The 24,658-nt window shown below is 40.7% G+C and overlaps 3 protein-coding genes across 8 annotated transcripts in view; 1 reads left to right on the top strand and 2 right to left on the bottom strand.

The window, feature by feature from the left end:
• Positions 1–234: 234 nt before the first annotated feature.
• On the bottom strand, positions 235–8,240 carry LOC135501375 (nose resistant to fluoxetine protein 6-like). Of its 2 annotated transcripts, none has more exons than XM_064793455.1 (16): positions 7,934–8,240; positions 7,536–7,704; positions 7,222–7,364; positions 5,672–5,774; positions 4,743–4,848; positions 4,372–4,538; positions 4,000–4,167; positions 3,789–3,882; positions 3,410–3,502; positions 2,859–3,030; positions 2,411–2,490; positions 1,905–2,024; positions 1,449–1,587; positions 1,135–1,324; positions 759–901; positions 235–347 (listed from the first exon to the last, which is right to left on the bottom strand). In XM_064793455.1, exons 1-16 carry the CDS (start codon positions 8,135–8,137, stop codon positions 237–239), a joined length of 2,202 nt encoding a protein of 733 aa, XP_064649525.1. In that variant the 5' UTR covers positions 8,138–8,240; the 3' UTR covers positions 235–236. The 2 variants fall into 2 exon arrangements, with proteins under 2 accessions (XP_064649525.1, XP_064649524.1); XM_064793454.1 differs by lacking the exon at positions 2,411–2,490 and adding an exon at positions 2,279–2,358 and having other exon boundaries at positions 7,934–8,239.
• Positions 8,241–8,529: 289 nt separating this feature from the next.
• On the top strand, positions 8,530–17,444 carry LOC135501710 (glycerophosphocholine phosphodiesterase GPCPD1-like). Of its 4 annotated transcripts, none has more exons than XM_064793957.1 (18): positions 8,530–8,565; positions 8,755–9,033; positions 9,207–9,367; positions 9,587–9,634; positions 9,900–10,054; positions 10,401–10,415; positions 11,014–11,088; positions 11,279–11,392; positions 11,762–11,924; positions 12,058–12,190; positions 12,507–12,561; positions 12,758–12,850; positions 13,131–13,205; positions 13,401–13,562; positions 14,148–14,278; positions 15,484–15,619; positions 16,187–16,344; positions 16,633–17,444. In XM_064793957.1, exons 2-18 carry the CDS (start codon positions 8,867–8,869, stop codon positions 16,817–16,819), a joined length of 2,028 nt encoding a protein of 675 aa, XP_064650027.1. In that variant the 5' UTR covers positions 8,530–8,565; positions 8,755–8,866; the 3' UTR covers positions 16,820–17,444. The 4 variants fall into 4 exon arrangements, with proteins under 4 accessions (XP_064650027.1, XP_064650026.1, XP_064650028.1 ...); XM_064793956.1 differs by having other exon boundaries at positions 8,549–8,588; XM_064793958.1 differs by lacking the exon at positions 15,484–15,619 and adding an exon at positions 14,715–14,841 and having other exon boundaries at positions 8,549–8,588.
• A 2,773-nt stretch (positions 17,445–20,217) lies between these two features.
• Positions 20,218–24,658, bottom strand: part of LOC135501708 (uncharacterized) — a 39,930-nt gene continuing 35,489 nt past the window's right edge. For both annotated transcript variants that reach the window (XM_064793953.1, XM_064793954.1), the window contains 3 exons: positions 23,884–23,907; positions 23,368–23,425; positions 20,218–23,135 (listed from right to left, as the gene is read on the bottom strand). In XM_064793953.1, coding sequence (XP_064650023.1) covers positions 23,100–23,135; positions 23,368–23,425; positions 23,884–23,907 — 118 coding nt within the window. In that variant the 3' untranslated portion in view covers positions 20,218–23,099. The remainder of the gene's footprint in view (positions 23,136–23,367; positions 23,426–23,883; positions 23,908–24,658) is intronic.

Raw genomic sequence — 24,658 nt, 5'->3', positions numbered from 1 at the left:
TTCATACATTCTACAAAAAAAGCATGACCATCTTTTGAAATAATCGAAAGATTTTCTCATTGAAAAATCGATCTATCTGCAGAAATCAATGGAGAGTATGAACTTTGGCATCAAAATTTAAAGCAGGTCGTGAAAATATGGAGGTTCACAGTAGTATGATTTGCAGAAATGTCACAATTCCTAACTTCACAGCACATTATACATTTTCACAACAGTTCATGAAGTAGCTGTATAATCTATCGCTTGAAGATTATTTTTTCCAGGCCCATCATTGGTGCTTCGATGACAAGAGATGTCAAGAAAGCCCATGCATACGATACGACGAGGTGACCTATGAACAGGTATGACTGGAAAGGAAGGAGAGAATCATTATTGAAGAAGAAGGGTAGAAGCATCTCTGAAGATGACACAGGTATGCAAGGGTAAAACCCGTGTTGACCGGTCATGACCAGAAAGTGAACTCGGCATAAGCAATCGCAATTAAAGTCTCTTCTTATTCTACAGCATTGGCTCTGAACTTTGAGGTGATTTCATCCAGCGAGTAAATCTCCTCTAAGGCGGGATGAGTGTTTTTTACATGCTTCTAACGTTGGGTTTATATGCCTGGTTAACGTCTACAATTAAAAGTCGGAATAAACTCGCACAGTGTACTTGCTGCACACATCAACCAATCAGTACACAGGACAAACTATTCGAATTCTTGAAGGCAACTCTGTCACATCTGGTTCTCAATCATTGATTACAACTGTGATACTTACGATACCAACGTCTTCATAATGTATCGGCTCCTTCAGACCCATCACATACAGGAAAATGATGACAGGATGAACGAGATAGGCGCAGTAGGTCAGACGGCTGAGAGGTACCCACCCAGACCACGACAGGAAGGCATCAACAGGACCTGGAAGGTGGAATAAATGATTTGGAGACATCTTAGAATTGTATATTTGCAATATTGAGAGCTATACACTGGAAAGTTTTCCCTGTTGGCTGGCCCCCATGACTGACACATGAGCTCCTCATCTTTAGACCAACTTTGACATGACAAGGGGGTAATTTAACTACAAGGGATGCAGCTTATAAGTAAGAATGTCCAAACCAACGTTGGAATGAAAAGGAAGGAAACTGCCTTACCTCCATGGCCATGAACGCAAGCAACCACCACAATCATGAGACCAACGGACCACGCAAATCGACTGACGCTGTTGTAGAACGCCGACAGATCGATGCTCATCTTTTCTTGGTCATGGACGTACCCATAACAGCCGTAGAGCACAGAAATACAAATCAGTGCAGCGCATAACCAGCCGATCAGCGCATAGAGCTGAAAATATGAAATGAAACTGACTTTTAAAATGTTTGGTGATAATGCCCATAACAACTCTGATGGTCTTTTAAACTTAACAAACTTTTTTTTTCATCTTTCCTTTGAAATGTAGCAAACCTACCCTGAATCTTGCTCCTTTGAACATCTTCTGACAATCAGTGAGGTAGAGAATATACCCTGCGAACATTCCTACGGTATACGTCGATATCCGGGTGTATGGCTTGACATAAATCTGGTTAAAGCCGGATGTTGTATTCACACTGAAACATGCAATGCATGTGAGTATTTATAACGACTCAGAATCTTCTGAGTGGATTTAAGGTCACACATGGCTACGGCTGGCCCAGTTCTGTTTGGCCAGCCATTCCCACAATAAAACACACTAGTCCATTGAGGATACCATTTACATCATGTGACTTCACAGATGGTCTAGTACATCTTACCAACATCTGTTGTGGTGGGACGCAGTGCCCCACCGTTTGTGAAAGAGTGAATTCTATTTCTGAAGATTCTGAATGTGATCTAGTTCCTCTTCAAAGAAGTAAGTAAATAAGTAAATACAGCATCTACAACTCACTTATTTGGTGGCACTCCAACATCAAATATGGAGAGCTCGTAGGCCTTGGAGATCACGCCGGTCGCGATCAACGATGCAACAGTTATAGCAAATATCACGGCCAATCCGGCAATTCGATTCCTGCAAAATACAGTGTTAAAATAACTCACTTATTTGGTGGAATTCCAACAGCGTTTGTGAAGAGTGCACAGCGATTGAGCAGTCATGATAAGATCACCGATGATGGGTAAATCAAAGTAAAAGCAGCCGCAGTAATATAATGACACTTTTAGAAAAACAGAATGTTATTACTTGATCTAAGGTTATAGTTAATGGTTATGGTCATATGGTGATCATTTGTTGGAAAGCAAGTCCAACGGTATATGCAAACTTACTTGTACAGAATGAAGAGAATCACAGGAGTGATGAGGAAGAATTGCATGTCATTAGCAAGATACCAACCCCAATTCATGCACTGAAAAATATGGATTAACAAATAGTCAATAAGGTCATCTTAGCTTACTTACTTATAGAGGATGAAGAGGATGATAGGGGTTATCAAGAAGAACTGCATGTCATTTGCAAGGTACCAGCCCCATCCCATGCACTGCTGAAACAGAGACAGGTGGTGAAGATATATCGTGATCTGGGGTGGTCAGAGCAGTTTTTCTGACTATCTTGAATGTGATGACTGATGGGCTGACACATAGTCAAATATTGGTAAGACTGATATTAGAAATGAACATCAGTGCCTGTCGCCACTGAGATTGTGAGTTTGACTCTTGGTTGGTGTATGTCCTTATGTGACAGTTTCCTTTGGGGTATCCAGTTTCCTCCTACATTACATTATATATCGCCCCATATTGCTAATAGAGGTTAAAATGTACTGGTAGACACTCGGCTCTTAAACCGATTAAGGCGCCTGATGTTGATCAAAGTCATTTGGCAATAACAGCAAAAAAAATGTCTGCTTACACCCAGTTGTGAGTCAGTCGGGTAGAAGTTGTTGATGTACAAGAGGTTAGTCCACCAGTAATCCACGCAGGGATTCTTCTGTGTGTTTGCCACCAATGCTGCCGGTCCGATGTTGATGTATTTAGCCAGAGCGGTGTAGAACATCAGGACAAACATGTACGCAGGCGTCAACCTGAAGATGAACAAAGTTAATATCCCCAACCAAAAGTCAAATTGTAGTAATTCTTTATTGCTTGGGAGAATTTGGAGACATTTACCACAACTTTTCATATTGTCGTAGCTGGTCAGGCCTGTCCAATGCATCATTCTCTACACTGCAACACCAAATCAATAAGGTCGGTCTCTCAATAATTCACAGCAATTTGGAGCAAGTAAAATGTTTGTTAGGACTTTCTGGGTATTTGGAAATGATTGATATGGCACCAAGGTGACCGCAGGCTGTGACAAATATGAGGTTGGAGTGCAATCAATGCAAGAATGAGGGTCAACTATGACTTTTTACATCCACACATGTAGTTCCTTTGCCTTCCGTCAGCAGCTACTTGACTTACCTCCAAAACCGATGGAAATACAGCAACGCCCAGTTCACTTTGCCATCCTTCGCTCTCATTTCTTTCAGTATGAGAAACGTCACAAGCAATCCACTGAAAAGAACAAAGAATATGCAATCGTTTAATACTGCTTGGAAGGCTCAGGTTGTTAAAATAGCTAAACGAATCAAGAATTAGCATGGAGGGCAGGAGGGTGGAGCCAAAATGTTGGACCGGGTGGAATTTGAGCTCCCACATATAAGCAAGCTACCTCAGCTTTACATCTACATGAAAACACTAGCTTGTTGACAAAGGATAGTCCAGAAGGAAATAATGAGTCTGTGCAAGGTATCGAACCTAAAATAGTATGACCAGTAAAAGCATACACCAGCTCACTCACCTTAGAAAGAAAAAGGAATCCACCGAGAATGTAGCATTTCCGATCGCTTGGAATGAGAAGCGCTTTAATACGCCAGCCAGGTCTAGTAGGTTATCTGAAGGAGAGAGAATATCACTAGAGTGTGAGAAACATCTCACGTGATAACATAATAAGAATTGATGAAACATAGAAACATTCCAGTCAATTTTCTGCTGCTTGTTAAATCACTTACCTACGTTGTAAACACTGAAGGCGTAAACATGTCCCAGGATGACCCACCACATCGAGAGAACACGGATCCCGTGGATGCAGCCGATATCTGTTTTTATGTTTCCGACGGTTAGAATCTTTCCGCCATTGGTTATGGCCGAGAATGAGAGGAGAACTTTCGCGACTGTTCCTGAAATGTGATTGAAATGTGCAGAGGACATGCTGTTTATGACAAATATGATGAAGAATGGGTGGGCGAGAAGACAACAATGTATAACTGAAGAAAATGAAGCGTTCTGGTCAAGGAATGGATAGAAAATAGTCAAGTTAGTTCTCCCAAAGACTAGACAATAGACCTTGCCACGAGTCGTCAAAATCTACATGCAGGACCAACCTCGTTCCCTTGGTGTTTGTATCTTGACTGAACCGTCCAATAATGAAGTCTTTTCTTCCTCTGTCACCTCTCCCGAGTCCTCCTCATGGAGCATCCCCATACATCGTATGGCGGCATCATAGAGGGTCCCCATGACAACAAAGAATAGCAGGAAGCCAATGATGACACTGAAAATGAAATCCTACTTCTGTGAGAACAAATAATACCCCTCGAAGGTGAGAACCAAGTTCGGCATCTTGATTAAGCCATTGTTCAAAGACACACAGGCTAGAGAGTAGTTGACCCTCGGGGAGTGGAACCCACAACCTCCTGTTATAATCCCCATGCGCTAACCACTTTGCCATTTTTTTCCTTCCCATCTGATAACTTACAGGGCAGCTATAGCTCCGCTGTCGAGATCAACTGGCCCTGCACACACAGCATAGTCAGCATGAACCTTCTGCACTCCGGTGGTTTTATTGGCAGTGATGCTGAGGGCTGAAAAAGGTCAAGGAAAGGTCATATTGTGAACTTCCATAGAGAGGGCCTCATGTCCTCAATAGAGAGAGCCAACAGCTGATAGTTGTATCTCCGAGAAGCGGTTCAGATAAACACAAAAACATCTTAATTTCTTTTGTGTCAACCTGTAGTGTAGGCCATTCGGGTCATGCCGGTCCACAGCACATTCAATGATTGACCTGATCACGTGACATTTCATGGGCATAATAGAGGCCTAGTTATTGAACTATGATATGTCGAAATCAGTACATTAGTGACATTAGGCACGTTAGGTCAGTGTGAATAGGCAAAATAATGAATGCCAATTTTCACAGAGAATGATTGGGAATAACATGACTTGATAATGAAATTTCGGGCTGTGTGTTTAATGAGACATTACAATGTATTAGCTTTATGAACAGTGAGAAAGTGTTCAGGCAGATTGGAGTTGCAAAGATTACATTGACCTTAAACAGAATGGACCCTTGGCCTAAATGTGAAATATTTTATCATTGAAAGTCACTCCTCAGAAGAGCGTGACTGGCACAGACAGGTCTTATGATAGCAAGTCCATACATCAGTGTTGTCAATTTTTTTCTTCTACCCACATTATCCAAATATTGGGTTCCATATTTTGAATTGTTACATGAATGTCATGTTATTGTCTCGACTACGAAAATAATGCCTTGGGTCTGCAGTCTTCAGCCAGAAGTATGCTTAAATTTGAGAGTATAATACTGAAATTTAGTTATACTAGTAATACCGTCACAATTGCTGGCATTGCTTGATACAGCAAAACACTGTCTGCAGAAAGCACACTTACCTGCATTGAGTAGACCAACAGCATCCATAGCACTACAAGAACTAGGAAAACATGTCCCTAATGTGATCCCGAGCTTCTGACCAGGGGCTAATTCGAAATCAATCTGGAAATTTAATGATACATGTAAATCAAATTTATTCAGAGATAGGTTATTTTGATCACACTTTATTCCTAAGAAATAAACCCACATTCTGTCAGATATGAGAACTGACATCTACAAAATCGAGTTCAAATCGCTTCAACATCAACATCAAATTCTAAGATCTTTGGACACATTGATTTTTAAAATGAAGTAAAAGGTCGGCACTACAACATAGACAGGGCCAATTTGGTCTCATAAACAGTTTGTTCGAAAAATATCAGTTTTTTCCCAACATATATCTGTAAGTTGATATTCATGCAATTACTGTGTAACCTCAATAATACAGATTACACAAAACTAGTCTCCCTTTTAATACATCGAACACTATTCGTTAAAAAGAATGATTGCTTTCATTTTCGGTTTTTTTGTCAGATTCAATCAAAACCTTATCAACACTAATGAATACAGTAAAACACACATCTATCAAACTTGCATTACACATATCATGGATTGGTTTTAAGGTTCCAACTCCTGTTACAACATTGTACAAAGTCTGTTGGCGATGTGGATAATGGATTTCACAACTGACCTATTCAGTTGCGCAATTCATTCACTAACAAAGCTGGAACAATTCAGTTATCAATACACTCAAGTGCATTTGATAAATGAACTTGACCTGAGTGTTTGTTGATAGTCGATCAGTTGCTCGGACATGCTCCACCAAACTGTGTACATGTGCTTTCGCTATACGTCACCCAATGAGAGGTATCTATTTATCATAATTTATTCCTTGTTATGCGGGGTGTTTTAATCCAACAAGGACAGGTTTTTATTGGCTATACACAGACAGCATTAAAAAGTGCCCTCAGCCACTCTAAATAACAAAGGATGTAACCATTTGACGGTTCTTCCAGTCTGTATAGCAGGGTATGCTTGTGACAACTAAGTCTAAATATAACAATGACAAATACATTCAAACCTCGCTTCAACTTGACCCTCATTTATCAAGCAGTTAACAACATTTTCTACGAACCAAATTGATCTTTGGGCCTATATTTAGTGGTTCTCAAAAATGTATCGACCTTCATGAGATCATGACTATTTCAATGAATGGTGCCACACAAGATATGGTGATGGTGTAATATGGAACCATTCAACTGACAAATTGGGCAATGTTTGAGGTCATTGGTATCAAAAGACCCTATGTGAGCCTTGTTGACACAAACATATCAGAGGTCTACAGGAAATGCATGATTTTGAGCAAGGCCTTGACTTCTAACGGGATAGCAGACTGAGATGGGTTAATGTCTAATCCTGGGAATTATCTGCAGGCTGAAAGTCTGCATGTATCTCAACACTATCACATCACAAACAACACCTTATTATTTTATGCCATGTGGCCCTCAAAAAAGCTCTTGTGTGTCATACGCAGCGTGAAATACAAATGTGAAGCAAGGCTTTTTCTCACCAGTCCTCCAATAGAGGCAGAGCAGTATTTTCCAATAAAATTGCCTGTGTTTGAAGTGACGTTCATACACTCCTCATAAGCCCCAGGCCACTGAAAGTGTCCAGATAACAAACCACTCGGAACCTTCCCAAATGCATCCAGCACTGAAGAAAAGAGATACAGACATCATCAATATTGTGAACTCGATCATTTTAAACTACATTTTGATTTCTCCAATAGATTTCTTTGCTATTTCATTATTGTGATAGGAGGTTCTTTGCAAAGTCCTTAAAAATAAATTGCCTCGAAAAATTAGTGGTTTAGAGAAGACATACTTTGCAAGGCATAGTGCTGGCCACCAGTCAGATCAACAATCATCTTCTCTGTATCATTGATACATTGTTCTGACACGTTGTAGTTGTAATACGCTGATGCTACAAGTCGTGTCGTCTCTTGTTCAAAGACGGTCTGGGCGATATTGGTCAGGGAGGAAGATTGGAGCAACTGGAAAATAGATCATTTTAAAAGATCATATACTATTGATATCATTGGCAGAGTGGTTAGCACCAGACACATCACATATGTGTCATGATATTTGGCATCACTGTTAGCATATATTCACCACTCCGGCCCATAAAGTATGAACAAGAGGAGAGACTACCACATTTACCGGTGTTGTACTTTACTACTTAAGATAGGCCAGGGACAGGGTGTTGTTGTTAGAGCTACTTACGTCCATCAAACTCTCACGTATTTCTGGAGTATTTGCTGCAAGACGCTTGACATCATCTGTTATTTTTTCTGCAGCGCTATTTACCCGGATCAGCGGTTGGGTATCAACATCTTCCAACGGCAGAATATCTGGGGCATTGGCAGCAGAAGAAATCACTCCCGAAATAAACACAAACAACAAAATCGGTATCACTAAAGTCTTCATTTTCAAGTTTGACAGACCGATGGAACGTCAGTTGTTAACCCAGTAATTACCATCAAATGAAATGATGTAAAAACAGGTCGTCAACTTTGGCAAAATGTCAAATCTGATATTTGTGTGTCGCTTGCACCACTAAGAATAAAACATTAAATGAATTTGATTAACCATTCGATGTAATAAAAGTGCATTCTATTTTGTTTGTTTTGCCTTTTAAACGTATTTGTATCACTAACATTGGTTAAATATACAATAATATACATGATAAAGTCCTTTTTATGCTCTTAATAAGGCTTGATCTGTTTATTAAGCAAGATAATAGTGAAGAAATATCATTACAACAAGAAATATGGAGATAATAACACAAATTGGTGTGCAGCGCCCTGAATTGCGGTTGTTTCGCCCACAGTCGTTTCGCTCCCTTGGACTTTAGAGTGAGGATTGAGAAAGTGGCAAAGTAGATGTCTTTTTTAGGGTTGTCAAATCTACATCTATACCTCTGAGACCAAGATGTTGAGAAATGTTGCATATGGATCTCAATCTCAGTTTAACAATAAAATTTCTATCGACTTCCTCTGACTATGTGGAAGGATAATGACCTATCTTTTCTCCTTTTTTTTCAGATTTGTGAATATCTGTTTATGTAGGCCTAATCAATAATCCTCTCTGAAGACCAAGTGATATATCCAGCTCTGATTGGGAGTCTGTCATGTCTGTGATGATAACAAAATAAAAATGTCAGCACAAAACATAGACATTGAATTTCGTGTCTGTGTCGAAACTCGACCTCAGGAAGTTGTCTGCGTTGTAGGAGACGACAACAAACTTGGTAAATGGCTGCCCCATCGAGCTCAACGGTTACGATGTGTACAGAGCGCTGATATGAGACCAGGAGAAGAAGGGTAAGTCTGTTGAATTAAACACAGGTTGTCATTGCCAATAAGCAATGAACTTGGGTACATTTATCGTGGCCATTTTCGATTAGCCGTACTAACTGTAGTAATTGCCAATACCAAGACTAAAGTCCATTTTAGGGTCACCAAAATATTACATTTCCTCTTGCTTTATCTTGTAGAGAAGTTTGGAGTCGCATAATCAGTCTACCAGTAAGCAAAGACGTGCAATATCGTTACTTTACGAGTTACATCAAGCAGGCAGATAACGAGGACTGTGATAATGACATCACCATCACAAGATGGGAAACAAATATAAGACCAAGGGTTTTATCAACAAAAAGTAAGTCATAGTTACCATGCTAACGTAATCAGATAACCCTTTTTTGGGCGTTTCAGTTTTCTGCTGATTAAGCAAATCACCTTGATTCACGTAAATGAACTGAAAATCACTGAAAAAATGTACAAATGGGTCGCAGTTATATTAACTTCATGCCATCATGATTGGATGCAGTCGATCTGAAGTTAGAATCTTATTCTTGAGTTTTGTATTGTTTTTTAGCATGTCAAGAAAATGGTACAGGAAAAGCAGTTGAATTTGGATTCTATGGTAAGGGCGTTGTTGTTGTGCTGAGTAACACATGTTCAGCATTATTTTGTAGGTCAGCATCGGGATAAAACACCTTCATTTAGATTAAGAATTCTTGCCAGCCCTAATGGTACATGTACATAACTTTTTCTTTCATCCTGGATACTCCTACGTGTAGTAGTATGCTATAAGTCCTTACATTTGATACTAGTCTTGTAGGAAAATTATTCATCTTATTATTTCATGTAACATTTGATAATTTCTATCATATTCATTTTGTTATCAGATGGAAAGAAAAGCATAGATAAAGGTTGGCTCCTGGGCCACACTGAAATCCAGCTCAGACTTCACTCGTCGCCAATAAAATTATGGAAATCGAAGACGAACGAACAACAGTACTACAAGGTCAAGAGCACACACATGGACTTGAGATACAGAGAGGTAAGGAAAGAAGAGTTCATTTACATGTAGCATCTTTTGGCATTTTGGTATGCTGATAAAATGTATGGCATGGTTAACTTCAGGAACATTTCTGAAGGGAATGGGAATGGAAGTAAAAGTTTTAAAAAACCTGTCTTGTCTTGCTGGATGATGGTTCCCTGACTGGTGATAAAATTATTCTTGTTTTGTTATGCACTTTCGTGAAATACCCCGACTGTCTAAGTCCCATCTCCCATCCAAAGTCCACACAAAAGGTTCTTTTGCAAAAAAATTATTGGTTTTGTGACCTTACCAAAGGTATTTTCCAATGCTGGTGTTTTATGTTATCCAATCTGTACACTTGCAGTCAGACGAAGATGAGGTAGGAAATTGCACAGTCTAGCTTGACACTACTAACCAATCCATATTGGGTGAACTCTGCAGTGCGAGTTTACGATGTTTCAGTCTACCATTTTAACTTCTACTTTTCTCATCTCAAATTCTTCTGTGCAGTCATTACTGTAAACCCCAAATGTTATGCTGCCATTAGACTTGGCGATTGACTTTAAGGTCAACGCCCATTTATTTTTTACAGTTTCAAATTCTCTTCTTCTTCGTATTATTTAGTTCTTTATAGTTACATGTAGCCCTTCATCTTCATCTTCTTCAATTCTTTGTCAAATCTTCTCTTCATCTTGAACATAAAGCCAATGGCGTGTTGTCTGGGATTATGCATGGCGTGATGTTGACATGCAGATTCGATATGGCTGGAACGCACTTTCAATCTGCATATACAGACACGTTGGGTTTATATAATGAAACAGCGTGTCCAAGCAATTTAATGACAAGAATGATTAGGTCTCCAAAATAAAAAATAAACTCCAGATGTCCAAGAGAGTGATTAATAGAGCTTGATCAACTTTTAACTAAGAAAGCCAGGTGTGCATTTGGAATGAAGTATTTACACCTTGTATTTGCAGGCGTCCTCAGAATTCGATGACGATGTGAGCCAAGACGTTGGTGCCTTTAATCCCCAGGCTGCTGTCAGTGTAGCGGTATGTAGCTCTATATTAGTGGGAGCCTTTGAAAAGGAAGCCTGTTTTAACTGATGTGGTTTCCCTGCATTTTATTTACTTGGTGACCTGGGCATGCAGATTTACACTCATCATTAGGTGTAACAGATATCTACATGCACCTCCTTCATGTGGCCTTAATAAATGATTCTATATTTGGTACATTTTGCAGGTTTTGAAGGAAGGCCAAGCCTCACTCCATGAGCAAGGTCCATTCGGAGAGACGTTCTGTCCTGCCACTGACTACATGGTATTCAAAGCTCAAACCACGGAACCAGAATTTATAGTAAGATTTTTGCTTGAGAAGGTCATGCCGGACTTGAATTCATATATCTGCAAGTTCCTCTGTACAGAGTGTGTACAACTTCCTCTGTACATGGTGTACAGTACACGGCTACTTCTGTACACAGTGTGTTCAGCTTCCTCTGCACATGCAGTGCAGAGTGAAGAACCGTAATGCGCTTTGTTAATGTTCTTAATCCATGCTACCAGAGAAATGACCTCAGTCTGTGACCTACATGTAGGTGTTGGACAAGATTTATTAGAAAACAATAAATATCTCATAAGTAACTTCAAAGTTTGCCAACCATCAACTTGATAATTGTTGTACTTTGACTTTTTTATGTGAGTTATTGTAAACAATTTTTGTTTTTAGAGTTTTAAGTTGGAGATATACCTCGACTCCAGTGCCAACTCGACTGATGAACCAATGTACCTTGGATATGCCTACCTCCTGCCTGTTAACTTTCAGCAAACGACCGGCGTCAAAAGCCTGCCAATAAATGGTCCACGACACAAACCAATAGGACAGATTGCAGGTATGTTTTCAAAAAGTCCTGAACCCAATTGCGGTCTCATCATCTTCTGTGTTGGATTTTGTTCAACATTTTTTATTGCACTGTTACAAAGGTCACTCTCTAGGTTATTAAGAATGGATCCTTCATGTTTCAGTCGACTACCTCATTATAAAACCATTGAAAAAGAGCGCATGTGATATGAAGGTTTCCTACGCTAACCATTGGAAGCAGCGACGGCCTCTAGATGTCGGTCACAGAGGCATGGGCAATTCCTACAGTGCAAAAAAGTAAGAAAAGCATTTGTCATTGGCTTAAATTCATGGGGAACTACTGCAACAATTAAGAGAAGTTTGTGAGTTTGGTCACAGATCCCAAATGTCTCAGGATTTTAACTGCAGCTGGCAACAAGGGATCAGTCCACTGATCATTATGTTGTTCAAATTACTAATGATAAAATATCAAACCACGATGTCTTGTGATTGAGTGATTGATTTAGTTTGAGTCTCGTCACCAAGTGATTGAACTTGGTTTCTGTGTTTAGTTCAGCCACCAGTACAAGATATTCAAGATTTAGTCTATCGTATTTGTCAATATAATTTTCAGGCTCGCCGTTGTGAGAGAAAACACCATAGCATCTCTTTCGACGGCTGGTACCCATGTAAGTCAATCTTCCGTTATCAATTTGATGTCTGTCAGGCCACACTTCTTTTGGTGGAATTACTGCAAGTTGTGAGCGTGTGGGTCAAGCCAGTATTGGCTTTGATTGTGTCTTCTCTAATTGGTGTAGTGTTTTAAACATGATGTTTGCAGCGAAATGATGATAAGACAATTTTTTCATTTCTGACTGTTTTCAGGGAGCAGATTATGTCGAGTTTGATGTTCAACTCAGCAAGGATCTTTTCCCAATTATCTACCATGATTTTTCCGTCGTCCTCACATTGCGCAAGGTAAGTTTAGAATCAACATCATTTCTGGTCATCATCTGTGCTGGTCATCTGCTGTTTCAACACTTTGAAGGATAACCGCTGCTTCATCTTTGTAACCTTGAGCAAGATACTTAACTCGGAGTTGCTTTGTCTTTTGCAAGTAGTGTAGGCGAAAACGAAGGCCCAAGATTTTGTACCAACCCAAGCGGTGATGTTTGCAACAGTAAAACCACTGAAAATAATACGACTTTGCAAAATATGTCTTGTAGAATTTGGGTTTACATTACAATATCATTTTCAGAAAACCAAAGGAGATATGGATATGTTTTCAATTCCTGTGAAAGATTTGAATATGGAACAGTTACAATCGCTCAAGGTGAGTTGTTGGATAAATGTTATCAGTTATAATCAGTTGTGTGGGTAATTAAGCAATGTCAAATTACATGCACAGCCAAAATCAACGCAAGATAAATTAGTATGTCGCTAAAATTGGAGCGCCTTCGGAGGGAGATATAGACTTAGAAATTGAGAGAGAGAGATTGGTATTCTGAACTTCCTCTATTTATTTCAGACTGATCACCATACAGTATTGCATGATAAATCAAAAGACCTCCACGAAGAAGTCACTGACCACGAAGATCACCTGCACTTTCCCACGCTCAGCAACTGCTTCCAGTCCGTCGACCCTCACGTTGGCTTCAATGTGGAGATCAAGTATCCACAAAGTTACAAGGTTTGCTTTCCAAGTTCCTGTTCTTCTGCATATTATAGGCTGTATACTCCTTCAAATTCAAATACAAATATCAAATATCGAACAGAGTAGGCCTTTAACACCTTCAGCGCCGAACCACTTAGATCTGCGTGGCCCAATTTCCCCTCTTTGAGCTGGTTATCAGAGTCTCATGGACTTCATGAAAGAACTACGCCATCGCCATCTTCAGGGCAAGGTAGGAACTGAAAAACATCTCCAGTTCCTACCTTGCCCTGAAGATGGCGATGGCGTAGGTCTTTCATGAAGTCATTTAAAGTTCTGAACTACGCCATCGCCATCTTCAGGGCACGGTAGGAACTGAAAAGACCATCAGTTCCTGCCTTGCCCTGAAGATGGCGATGGTGTAGTTCTTTCATGAAGGCCACGAGACTCCGATAACAAGCTCAGAGGGGGATTTGGATCACGTAGGTCTACGTGCTTCGGCGCTGAAGGTGTTAAAGAGGAGCAAAGTTTTTAACAAGCAGGCATGGCAGCGGATGCCTTCCAGATATGGAGCAGACATTGAAATAAACGTTTCATATCTAATACCCATGTCCATTATTTCAGGATGGTTCACATGAAATGGACCCATTCTTCGAGATGAATATGTATGTTGACATCATTCTGGAGGACATCTTGAAAAATGCCAGCAACAGAAGGATCATTCTGTCGTGTTTCCATCCTGACATCTGCACAATGTAAGTCATATATTAATACATTCTTGATTCGATAGTAATGTTCTAAGTTTGTCTAATGAAATAAAAAATGACAAAATTATCCTTTTTATGGCACAAATTTTCAGTCCTCTTCAAATTCACACTCCTGCCAGCCAGAAGTTCATGGACCTGGCCTGTAACCATACCGGTACTTGAAAGTTCTTGATGAACTCTTCCTTTTCCTACATTGTTGTAGTGGTAAATATTACACATTACAAATTTTCAATGTCATAAAGGTTAAACCGTCTTAAATCTTTTCAGGGTTTGTTTTTCAACTTGCCTTAAAATTGCTTTGACTTCAAGCCTTTCAGTATTACTTTTAGTCGACCGTGTTGAATTCAGTGGCCATGTTGAATTCAGTGACCATCTTGAATTCTGCCGTCACCTTGAATTGATTATTTATCTCGTCTTTTTTCAGGCTGAAGCGAAAACAGAACAAATACCCAGTTCTGTTCTTGACAAAAGGTCAAAAGACCGAGCGGAAAGATTTTCGTTGTGATACCCTCGAACGTGCTCTTTATTTGACAATCTGTGAAAATTACCTGGTGAGCAAATGAAAGGGTTAAAGATGAAGGGGTTAAAGCCCTGAAATCAACCCCATGCTCCATGTGTGTCAACTGTCATTCGGGGGGAGGGGGAGGAGTATTATGGAAGTCGATGATGTGGTCGTTTGACTGAGTGTTTATGACCTGCAACCTGGTAAAGATATGGGAATATATGATATAAATCCCTAAAGGTAGTTGCGTAAGAAGAATTAACATTATAGGCATTGGAGCACTTTGTTATTTAGGACTTAAAGCTGACAACATTTTCCTCTTTTTGTGATTTCAGTTTACTAGGCTTATTCCATCCTCCCTCTTCCATTCTAGAGGTTCTTCCCTCGCAGTGCACTGTTCTTCTTTTGGCTCCAATTGCAAGCTTTCATTTCTTGCTCCTTTTGCTGACACAAACAACAGAATTAAAGCAATGTGCTCTTTCTTCTTTAGCACAGACTGGGCCGAAGACCTATAGCTATGTCCAAGAAATTCTCCATTACTTTTCTTTCCTTTAGGCAAACTGGCAGCCGATGTCTTCAAAAATTCAAGGCTATCAACTTACTTCAGGCCCTTTCAAGTCCTGAGGTGGAGTTTTAACTTAAGCTTGCCCATTTAAGACTATTGACAATTTCAATCCTCATTTCATACTAGGCTGCGCTTAAAGCAGAACCGCTACCCCGTCCTGCTCCTGACCTGTGGTATAAACAGCATCTGGTGTCCATACACAGACCAACGCTGCCTCGGGATCATGGACGCCCTCTACTATGCACAGAGTGAAGCCATATTGGTAAGAAATTTGAAAATGTGCTTCACCAAGTTCTTTTTCATCTTCCCTGGCTTTGGTTTCGCTTGTCCAGCTGAATATGCTGTACTCAGTCAGCCTTCTCTAGCTCCAGTTGAACTTATACCTTCACCACCTGAGGTCCAGTTGAACACATCGGTTACCTTGGCCACTCAACGTCCAGTTGAACACATCGGTTGCCTTGGCCACTCAACGTCCAGTTGAACACATCGGTTACCTTGGCCACTCAACGTCCAGTTGAACACATCGGTTGCCTTGGCCACTCAAGGCCCTGTTGAACACATGGGGTTACCTTCAACACTCTATTTTTCAGTTGAATTTCTTCACCATTCTATAGGCCCAGTTGAACTTTCCAGGTTGCAGTGTCATTTTCTTGTATAAATAGCGTATCAGAAGTAATGAAATTGTCGAGATCTCGCTATTAAGGGTCAGCCTTGGGACGATTTAAAATTGTGATTAGTTGATTATGTTTTGTTAGAGTAGCAACTGGGCATCCTGACCAAAGAGTCTCCCAGTGTGCAAATGCCTTTAGTCTTTTAACTCCTCTTTCAGGGAATAGATGTTTACACCTCAGAGCTGATGGACCACTTGGATTACGTGCAGCGTGTCAAGGCGGCCAAGTTGGTGCTGTTTGTCTGGGGCGCAATCGATGATGCGGATACTCTCAATTTGCTGCGGCGACATGGTGTCGATGGCATAATCTATGATAGGTACATCTCATACTGTTGCGGCTAGTTTTTTCCCGCAATCCTTGGTCATTAGCATCCTCCAGCTTTTGATACATTGAGCGAGGGAAGATCATATGGCATCTTATCACTACTCAGATTTCTACTGAGGTAATTGCTTGGTGGAATTATAGCGGTTTTCCAGTTTATTCAAGCATCTAGAAAAGATTTCATACAAAACATGTTGTTAAGTGTTTAGTGTAATGGAGACGTCCTACCATTCACTCTGTCTGGAATTTCCTTAGAGTTTTAATTTTTTTCTTCCATTTTCAGGATTCAAGAACTAAAAGGCGGAACTGACAATATCTTTAAGATGGAACAAGATGCAAAGATGCAGTTGCCGACTGCAATGGCTAGTAGCAGTAACGAGAGGATGGAGGCTGGTGGGGGTCTAGCGCATCATGGCTCTTACGACAGCCATGCTCTGGGTTCTATGGAAAGCATGGATAGTGTAGAATAGTGACTGGTCCGTCGCAAAGCCGTAAGGTGTGATTTGCTGGGTACGGGTGTGGAGTGTGTAGAATAAACAAGATACTCTGTTGGCGATATTAACCAGTTTTTGCATGTCTGTTTCTCATAGGCCTATCACATGTAAGATAGGCCTGTTGTACGTACAGGCATCGCTCAATCGGCTATATAGTGTCTACACAGTATTTGTACCTGTATAGTATAGTAACCACGATGTGGGTGAAAAGATATATTTTGTATTGATTATTGAGGCCTTGTCCTTACATTGGTTTCCCTCTCTCTAGAACACCCCTACAAAAGTCCTTTAGGCTCAATCTGAAAGCACACCTGGATATTTTGTATTGATTATCGAGGCCTTTTGTCAGGGCATTAGGTGACATGCATCATTCACCCACCAAATACTTGTATATTCTTTACGATTTTATTCATATGTTAAATTTGGGGCTAGTTTTAGAGGTTCTGTTATTTTGGTGTCGGATGTGTAAAAAATGTTGCTTGCAAAAATGACCATCTTTCATTCAATATTCAGAGTTGTATCGGCTCTGAAATTATTGATATAGTTGTAAATAGCATTTTCGTATTGAGTGTGATGCTCTTCAGATTCTTTAACAATAAAGGCATGGTTATGAAATATGGCTTTGTTTTATCATGGTATGCACAGAGGTTGGTTGAACACCGCAACCCTTTTATCCCTACACAAAAACCCGACTTCAACTCGTGAAGGATTTATCTTCCTATTACACCATGAGAGACGCCATGGTCGGATAGGATATACGAGTTCTTTGCTGGTGGGCATCCTAGCCCTTCAGTATTCAGAATTAGGCAGGACTCTAATCCTGGAGGACATATCTTCCTGTTACACCACCAGCGGAGTCGTTTTCTGATAGGACAGTGTTCCTTGCTGTGGGCATCACAGCCCTTGAATCTAAGAAATTGGCAGGACTTGACTCCTGGAGGATGTATTTTCCTGTTACACCAATGATTTCTGAGGACAAGTAAAGCAACCTGCTGATTGACCCCCCAAATAAAAAGGCCGCGCTCTAAACAACCGACGGCATTGGTTGTAATTTACCCTTGCACGATGCCTGGCTCCTGCTGCTCGATGCATCTGTTAAGGTATGTCCAACTGGTCAGAGCTAGGTTGTGACAATGTCTTCCTATCTGATCCTGGAGGCTCCACAGATCAAGGACAGGGTGTGACAATGTCTTCATTCCAGGCCCTCAGATAAAATGCCCTTAAAATCTTTGTAGCTGCCCTTCACAGGATGTCTCAGGAAGGGATCTACAAAGCCTTGTAAACAAGGACCTGGCTTGAGACATCATCACAGCCTATCTCTGTAGTTTCAGTCAGATATTGAAAGGGGCTTACATGACGGAGGGACAGGGACTAGGCCTCGAAATTGGTTTGGGTGGGAAATGTGAATGGCCCAAGTCACTCTGTGCACAATCAATTCTGACTAGTCACAACCATTATGTGTCTTCGGCATAACCACGGCCCCTTTGGAATTGTTTAATTCCGCTTTGGCCGTGATCTTCCCAAAGACACTGGTTGTGACTAACATCGTAGGAATGTGGCACTGCCCGTCCAAGACCCCTGACGAGTAACCTGGGTGCCTCTTCAAAACAGATCTCTCTCGCTCCGGTTGAACATACTGGTTCAATCCTCCTTGCTATTTTCTGGATGTCTTAGAAAAGGATTTATAAAACCTTGTAACCATGGGCCAACACTGAGACACTGTCTCAACCGATCTCTCTCCTGCTGAACTATTCCTTGCAACAGGATGTATCTGAAAAGGATCTGTTTAGCCTTTGTCTTACTACATCCTACATGGAAAGCTTGAAACTGAGATAACGAGATGGAAGAGTCGAAATGTCTTTGTGGAACTAATAACCAGCTGAGAAGATTTTCATATCGAGTATGATGCTCTTCAGATTCTTTAACAATAATGGCATGTTTATAAAACATGGCTTTGTTTTATCATGGTATGCACAGAGGTTGGTTGGACACCACAACTATTTTATCCCTGCACAAAAAAACGACTTCAGCTCGTGAAGGATTTATCTTCCTATTACACCATGAGGAAAGCCATGGTCTGATAGGATATACGAGTTCTTTGCTGGTAGGCATCCCAGCCCTTCAGTATTCAGAATAAGGCAGGACTCTAATCCTTGAGGACATATCTTCCTGTTACATCACCAGCGGAGTCGTTTTCGGGTTCCTTGCTGTGTGCATCACAGCCCTTGAATCTAAGAAATTGACAGGACTTGACTCCTGGAGGTTGTTTTTTCCTGTTACACCAATGCTTTCTGAGGACAAGCAAAGCAACCTGCTGATTGGCCCCCCAAATAAAAAGGCCGCGCTCTAAACAACCAACGGCATTGGTTGTAATTTACCCTTGCACGATGCCTGGCTCCTGCTGCTCGATGTATCTGTTAAGGTATGTCCAACTGGTCAGAGCTAGGTTGTGACAATGTCTTCCTATCTGATCCTGGAGGCTCCACAGATCAAGGACAGGGTGTGACAATGTCTTCATTCCAGGCCATCAGATAAAATGCCCTTAAAATCGTTGTAGCTGCCCTTCACAGGATGTCTCAGGAAGGGATCTACAAAGCCTTGTAAACAAGGACCTGGCTTGAGACATCATCACAGCCTATCTCTGTAGTTTCAGTCAGACATTGAAAGGGGCTTACATGAAGGAGGGACAGGGACTAAGCCTTGAAGTTGGTTTGGGCGGGAAATGTGAATGGCCCAAGTCACTCTGTGCACAATCAATTCTGACCAGTCACAACCATTATGTGTCTTCGGCATAACCACGGCCCCTTTGGAATTGTTTAAATCCGCTTTGGCCGTGATCTTCCCAAAGACACTGGTTGTGACTAACATCGCATGAATGTGGCACTGCCCGTCTAAGACCCCTGACGAGTGACCTGGGTGCCTCTTCAAAACATATCTCTCTCGCTCCGGTTGAACATACTGGTGCAATCCTCCTTGCTATTTTCTGAATGTCTCAGAAAAGGATTTATAAAACCTTGTAACCATGGGCCAACACTGAGACACTGTCTCAACCTATCTCTCTCCTGCGGAAATATTCCTTGCAACAGGATGTATCTGAAAAGGATCTGTTTAGCCTTTGTCTTACTACATCCTACATGGAAAGCTTGAAACTGAGATAACCAAATGGAAGAGTCGAAATGTCTTTGTGGAACTAATAACCAGCTGGAAGAGTCAACAAAAATATGATTTTTTTTTCCTGGTAACAGTCTGGGGCAATACCAAATTATGGAACATTCTTAAATTTAGCCACTTTGAAGTGCATGGTTATGTGTGGAATGAGTAAATGGAAATCAGCTAAGGGAAGGGGTTCTTATATGCAAAAAACCCAACACAGATTGAAAAATAACATTTTGACAGAATGTATTTACGCTCGATTTGACAACTTACAATACCATATCAATATGGACAACTTGGGTTTATATCTCTAAGAGTTAAAGAACACTTGGCAGTACTGATTGACACAATTAGGACATAAGACAAGTGTCTCGCAACACGTTCAAAACTGGAGGAGACGCATGACTTTCTGGATATAATATTCCCAGGATTGTCCTCATGTCTATTTGAGACAGATGTCTCAACAAAAGCCCAACACCCACTTGGAGGACACCTGCATTCGAAGCATGTCTAATCGATGTTTACAATTGGAGGATACTGTTCTTTTAGAGATGGTTTGAATCCCACCTGGAGAGGACTGTCATCATAATTAATGTCCAAGGAAATTAAGAGGGAAAACCACATAAGTTGAATGTCTCTTCCCTCAATGCTCAGTGTTTTCACAGCCAGCAAAACAATGATTTATCATGCCTGACTTAATCAACTGAATCAAATGCAGTCATGGTCATTTTGGCTTGCTCTCTTTTGTCTGTTCCTCCAGTGTGGCAGGCGACGATGTCACGTGAAACCACTCTAGCTATTGGAGGAGTGCGGAGACAAGACTATTTTAAGGACAAGACAACATTCCCTGGATGAGAGTGTCCTCGTGCCTATTAGACAGGTTCGTCTCTGGTGAGGACAGACACACTTGGAGGAGACTGTCCTCATATAGAAACTGGAGGAGCAGACACAGTAAAATGTAAAGCTGCATGGCAGCACTCATTGTCACCAGGACCAAACTGCATGAATATGTCACTCTCATTCTCACGCAGCAACATTATGACATGTACATGAAGTCGGGGCCCAGTTGTTTAAAACAAGTTTTGTCACTAATGCTAAAGTTAATTTAACTTAGTATTAAATACATGTGTTAACTGAAGGAGATAACGCTAAATTAACGTCAGTGTTAGTGACAACATTTGTTTTCTACAACCATGAGGACCCTGGTTGGCAGTTTTTTTACTCCATTTTCTTATCTATTTTAGAGCATCACAGATCATGGTTGCAGAAAACAGTACTTTTGAAGCCAGTGTACACTGAGCATAATATTTACAAAGAGTGGATGAAAATTTCACAGGCAGATGATGTCATACCAATTATATGTTGCTACCAATGCTGCAGTACACAATCGATATCAATCAATTGCCTGTGAATAGATTCAATCTTTTATACAGAATTGATAACAATTGGATATCTCATATTGTATGTATATGATTTCAACATAAAGAATGATTAAACATAATTCAACATAAATGAACATAATTCAAAGGGAATAATAAAACATTGTAAAGAGATCACTAGAATAGAAATATAGATGACTTTGATACTGAAAACCTGAACAATTTGCTGTCCTGATGTCCCATTCCTCGAAGAAAAGGATTCCTGACCCGATCTGATCAGTAACTTAGATCAATCCTAATGCATGCAATCGATGCCTGTGTGTCTACCCCAAATCCTGTCAGTGATTCACAGCCAATCCTTGGGTCCTAATTTAACGCCTCGATTCAAGTTCGAGTCATCAACATTTTCAGGTTTTACAGTATTGACTAGATACAGACAAGAAAGGACTTAAAGGGTGGGTAAAGGATCGGTTGACCTGACGTGTGCTTCGGCAGAACTGCCCGGGCACTCTTAAACCGATACCTGATCCACCATGTACGAAACAACCTGCCCTGTGGCATTACAATTTGACACAAGACATGACTTTATAATCATAGTATTTTACCACTAGCTTTAACATGTGATTACAACTAACTACGGTACATGTACTTGTACATGATACACCGGTAAACCAGCTGTATTCAAAATTTGAAACGAATCCACACCGTTCTGATCGAGTGACTAGTTTACATAATAATTTACGCTACGATACATGTACAAGAACTGATTATAATACTGATAACATCGTAGAAAATCTTGAGTTACTACGAGGACACTTGAACTTTTTTGTTTTTAGTTTATTTTCAAAAACTGCACACCCACCACGATTTTATACAAAGTAAAGGATTGGGTATCGGGGGAAAACCACAATCTTGACGACCCTAATACAAACAGTGGAACTTTTGGGTGAAGAATTTATCATAAATTACTAGTATACAGATATATCCAAACCAACTTTGACAAAAGATTGCGTATTACGCACTATAGCAAGTACACAAATTGAGCCAAGTCAGCTTGAATCAGAATGTACAGTACTTATTTACAATTTACACATAATTAAAAAATGTACCTGCATACATTTCAGTTGATCACAGCACTGCTTGCCAGTGGCATTCAAGTCTTCGCAGGTCGGAGCAGGTGCTGGGCACTTCAATACCCCACAGATGTCAATGAAAAACATATTTTTCACGATCATGATTTTTGCATCCACCCATCCTGGGAGAGTGAGCCACAGTGGCACAGTACTAAAACTGAGTTTGAAAGGGTGGAGTTAAAATGTAGGCCTACACCGGAATTGGTTTGGCCAAAAGTTTGGGGCAGGACCTGACACAGCGGCTCCATTTTTTGAACATTCTCAACATTTTCAATTCTTTTGTACTGAAAATTAAACAGGTTGTCCGCACCGAGCATACTGAAAACCAGCTCTACAGGTGTCTCTCCATTCTGTCGAATCCCAAACAGCATTGCACCTTCCTATCTCGATCAAAGAAACACAGATTGTCAATCCAATCTCTGACATTCATCCATCCTTTGCCACTGACATTACCACGATTGCCAGACTGAGGACTAATTTCCAGACTTTCAGGTCCTTCCACAATCAAGTTCCACGATACTCTCAGCACCTCCATCTGATCTATCACCAGCGACATTTCCAACTGTCCGGTGCTGCCAATCGACCAAGATGCTATGATTCTTCATCTGATATATACTCACTACCTCCCTGAAACAATAAAGTCTTCAATCAATCTAAAACCTACAATTCTGAATCATTCTACACACCATTGTCCCACATGAACTAATGTTAGATAAACTATAATATGCAAAAACTTCCTAATGCCTTCCTAAATGAGTGGGCTTGTGATACAAAGCGTACATTCGAACATTGTAGTCCTCCATTAGCCTACCTAGGGCTGGAGCCAAGGTGTGTAACATAACCTGGAGGAAAGACCTACCCGTTCAATTTTTTCATCTAATAATCGGAAGAACTCTAGCTGACTATCTGATATATTTCTGAAAGAAGAACATAAAACGTCGTCAAAAAAATTAATCTGTCATGCAATAATTGTGGTTGGGAGAAAACTGCCACAATCACTATTCTGAATGTTGAATAGAAATCGGGAACCACTAGGCGATTCTCCTGGCAGAAAAACGAGTATGGACAGATTTAGAAGACGCTTCTGTGATTCATTTTCACACCTGAAACCAGTTTGTTCAGTTGTCAGTGCAAGTGCCTGCGACAAGCATCGGCCATCGCTGTGACAAACCTCAAACAAGTGACGACTGTCCTGTTTGTCTCTCATCACAGCGATAATAATCTCATATCTCGGCATCGAAAATCTCTAGTTTGTGTAGCGCTTTGATACACGCCATATGAAATCAACTCAAGTCAGTCAAAACCTCTTTGCCTGAGCCTGAGAATTTTGTAAACAGTTTTGATGTTTTTATAAAATCTTGCCACGATAACCTACCGTCTATCCTGTGCTTTGTTAGAACTGCAATAAGATAGGGGGAGAAAAGGGACAATTAGGACCTGGACTACGAGGGGTTAAATGGTTGTGACAATCGGCAGATGGCTGTACGTTGCATGCATACGGTACAATATGCTACACACCCTAAGAAATGGGGGTATTCCTCCATCAAGGGCTACCAACGTGACGACGAATATCCACTAGCTGGCAAATAATCCTCCATCTTAGATTACCCCAGCAGCTTCTTTCAATGGGGTTGGCATTCGCATCTCATTTTGACAATGGCCCTCATGTTGTTCAACGTTACCAATCAACACAGTGTTCATTACACAGTAATAGATTGCCTTGGCTAAGAATGTCCCCAGACAACTGTTGAATTAAAGTGTCAGTTACAAGTAATCCTGGATCAGATATACGGCTCAGCTCCAAGACACTGGGGAATAATTGGTACAGCCAGGATGGGCTGCACCAGCTTGGTGACACGACAGTGGAAAGTTTCCCAGAGGCAATTGGCAGCAAGCGACTTAATCCCGGGAACCCAATAAGGCGCAAATAGTACCAACAAGAGCCGGGTGTTAATTAATTGGGGTTTCTAATTAAGATTTCGCCTCCGATGATACGATTTAGTAGTACACCTCCGGAGGACAGCAGATATATATGGTCAGCAAGCAGATGAATCACAATGATGCTTTACGAGGCATTTATGTATTTGCTGCATTAACAATACAGAATCAAAGTTGCCAGTTTTGCCAATCAAGAGTCAATAAGGATGGCG

Source organism: Lineus longissimus, chromosome 17, assembly GCF_910592395.1.
Source record: "Lineus longissimus chromosome 17, tnLinLong1.2, whole genome shotgun sequence".
NCBI lineage: Eukaryota > Metazoa > Nemertea > Pilidiophora > Heteronemertea > Lineidae > Lineus > Lineus longissimus.
The sequence above is the reverse complement of the archived record's forward strand: the minus strand, read 5'-3'. Positions and strand labels throughout refer to the sequence as shown.

What these genes read in the sequence shown, in the direction of transcription:
- LOC135501710 (XM_064793957.1), top strand. Translation starts at nt 8,867, where the DNA reads ATGTCAGCACAAAACATAGACATTGAATTTCGTGTCTGTGTCGAAACT. An exon ending in AGTTGAATTTGGATTCTATG is followed by an intron (nt 9,635 to 9,899) that starts GTAAGGGCGTTG and finishes TTTTGTTATCAG; the next exon opens with ATGGAAAGAAAAGCATAGAT. An exon ending in ACCAATAGGACAGATTGCAG is followed by an intron (nt 11,925 to 12,057) that starts GTATGTTTTCAA and finishes TTCATGTTTCAG; the next exon opens with TCGACTACCTCATTATAAAA.
- LOC135501375 (XM_064793455.1), bottom strand. Translation starts at nt 8,137, where the DNA reads ATGAAGACTTTAGTGATACCGATTTTGTTGTTTGTGTTTATTTCGGGA. An exon ending in CCAGCACTATGCCTTGCAAA is followed by an intron (nt 7,365 to 7,535) that starts GTATGTCTTCTC and finishes TCTTTTCTTCAG; the next exon opens with TGCTGGATGCATTTGGGAAG. An exon ending in TCAAAGGAGCAAGATTCAGG is followed by an intron (nt 1,325 to 1,448) that starts GTAGGTTTGCTA and finishes TCATATTTTCAG; the next exon opens with CTCTATGCGCTGATCGGCTG.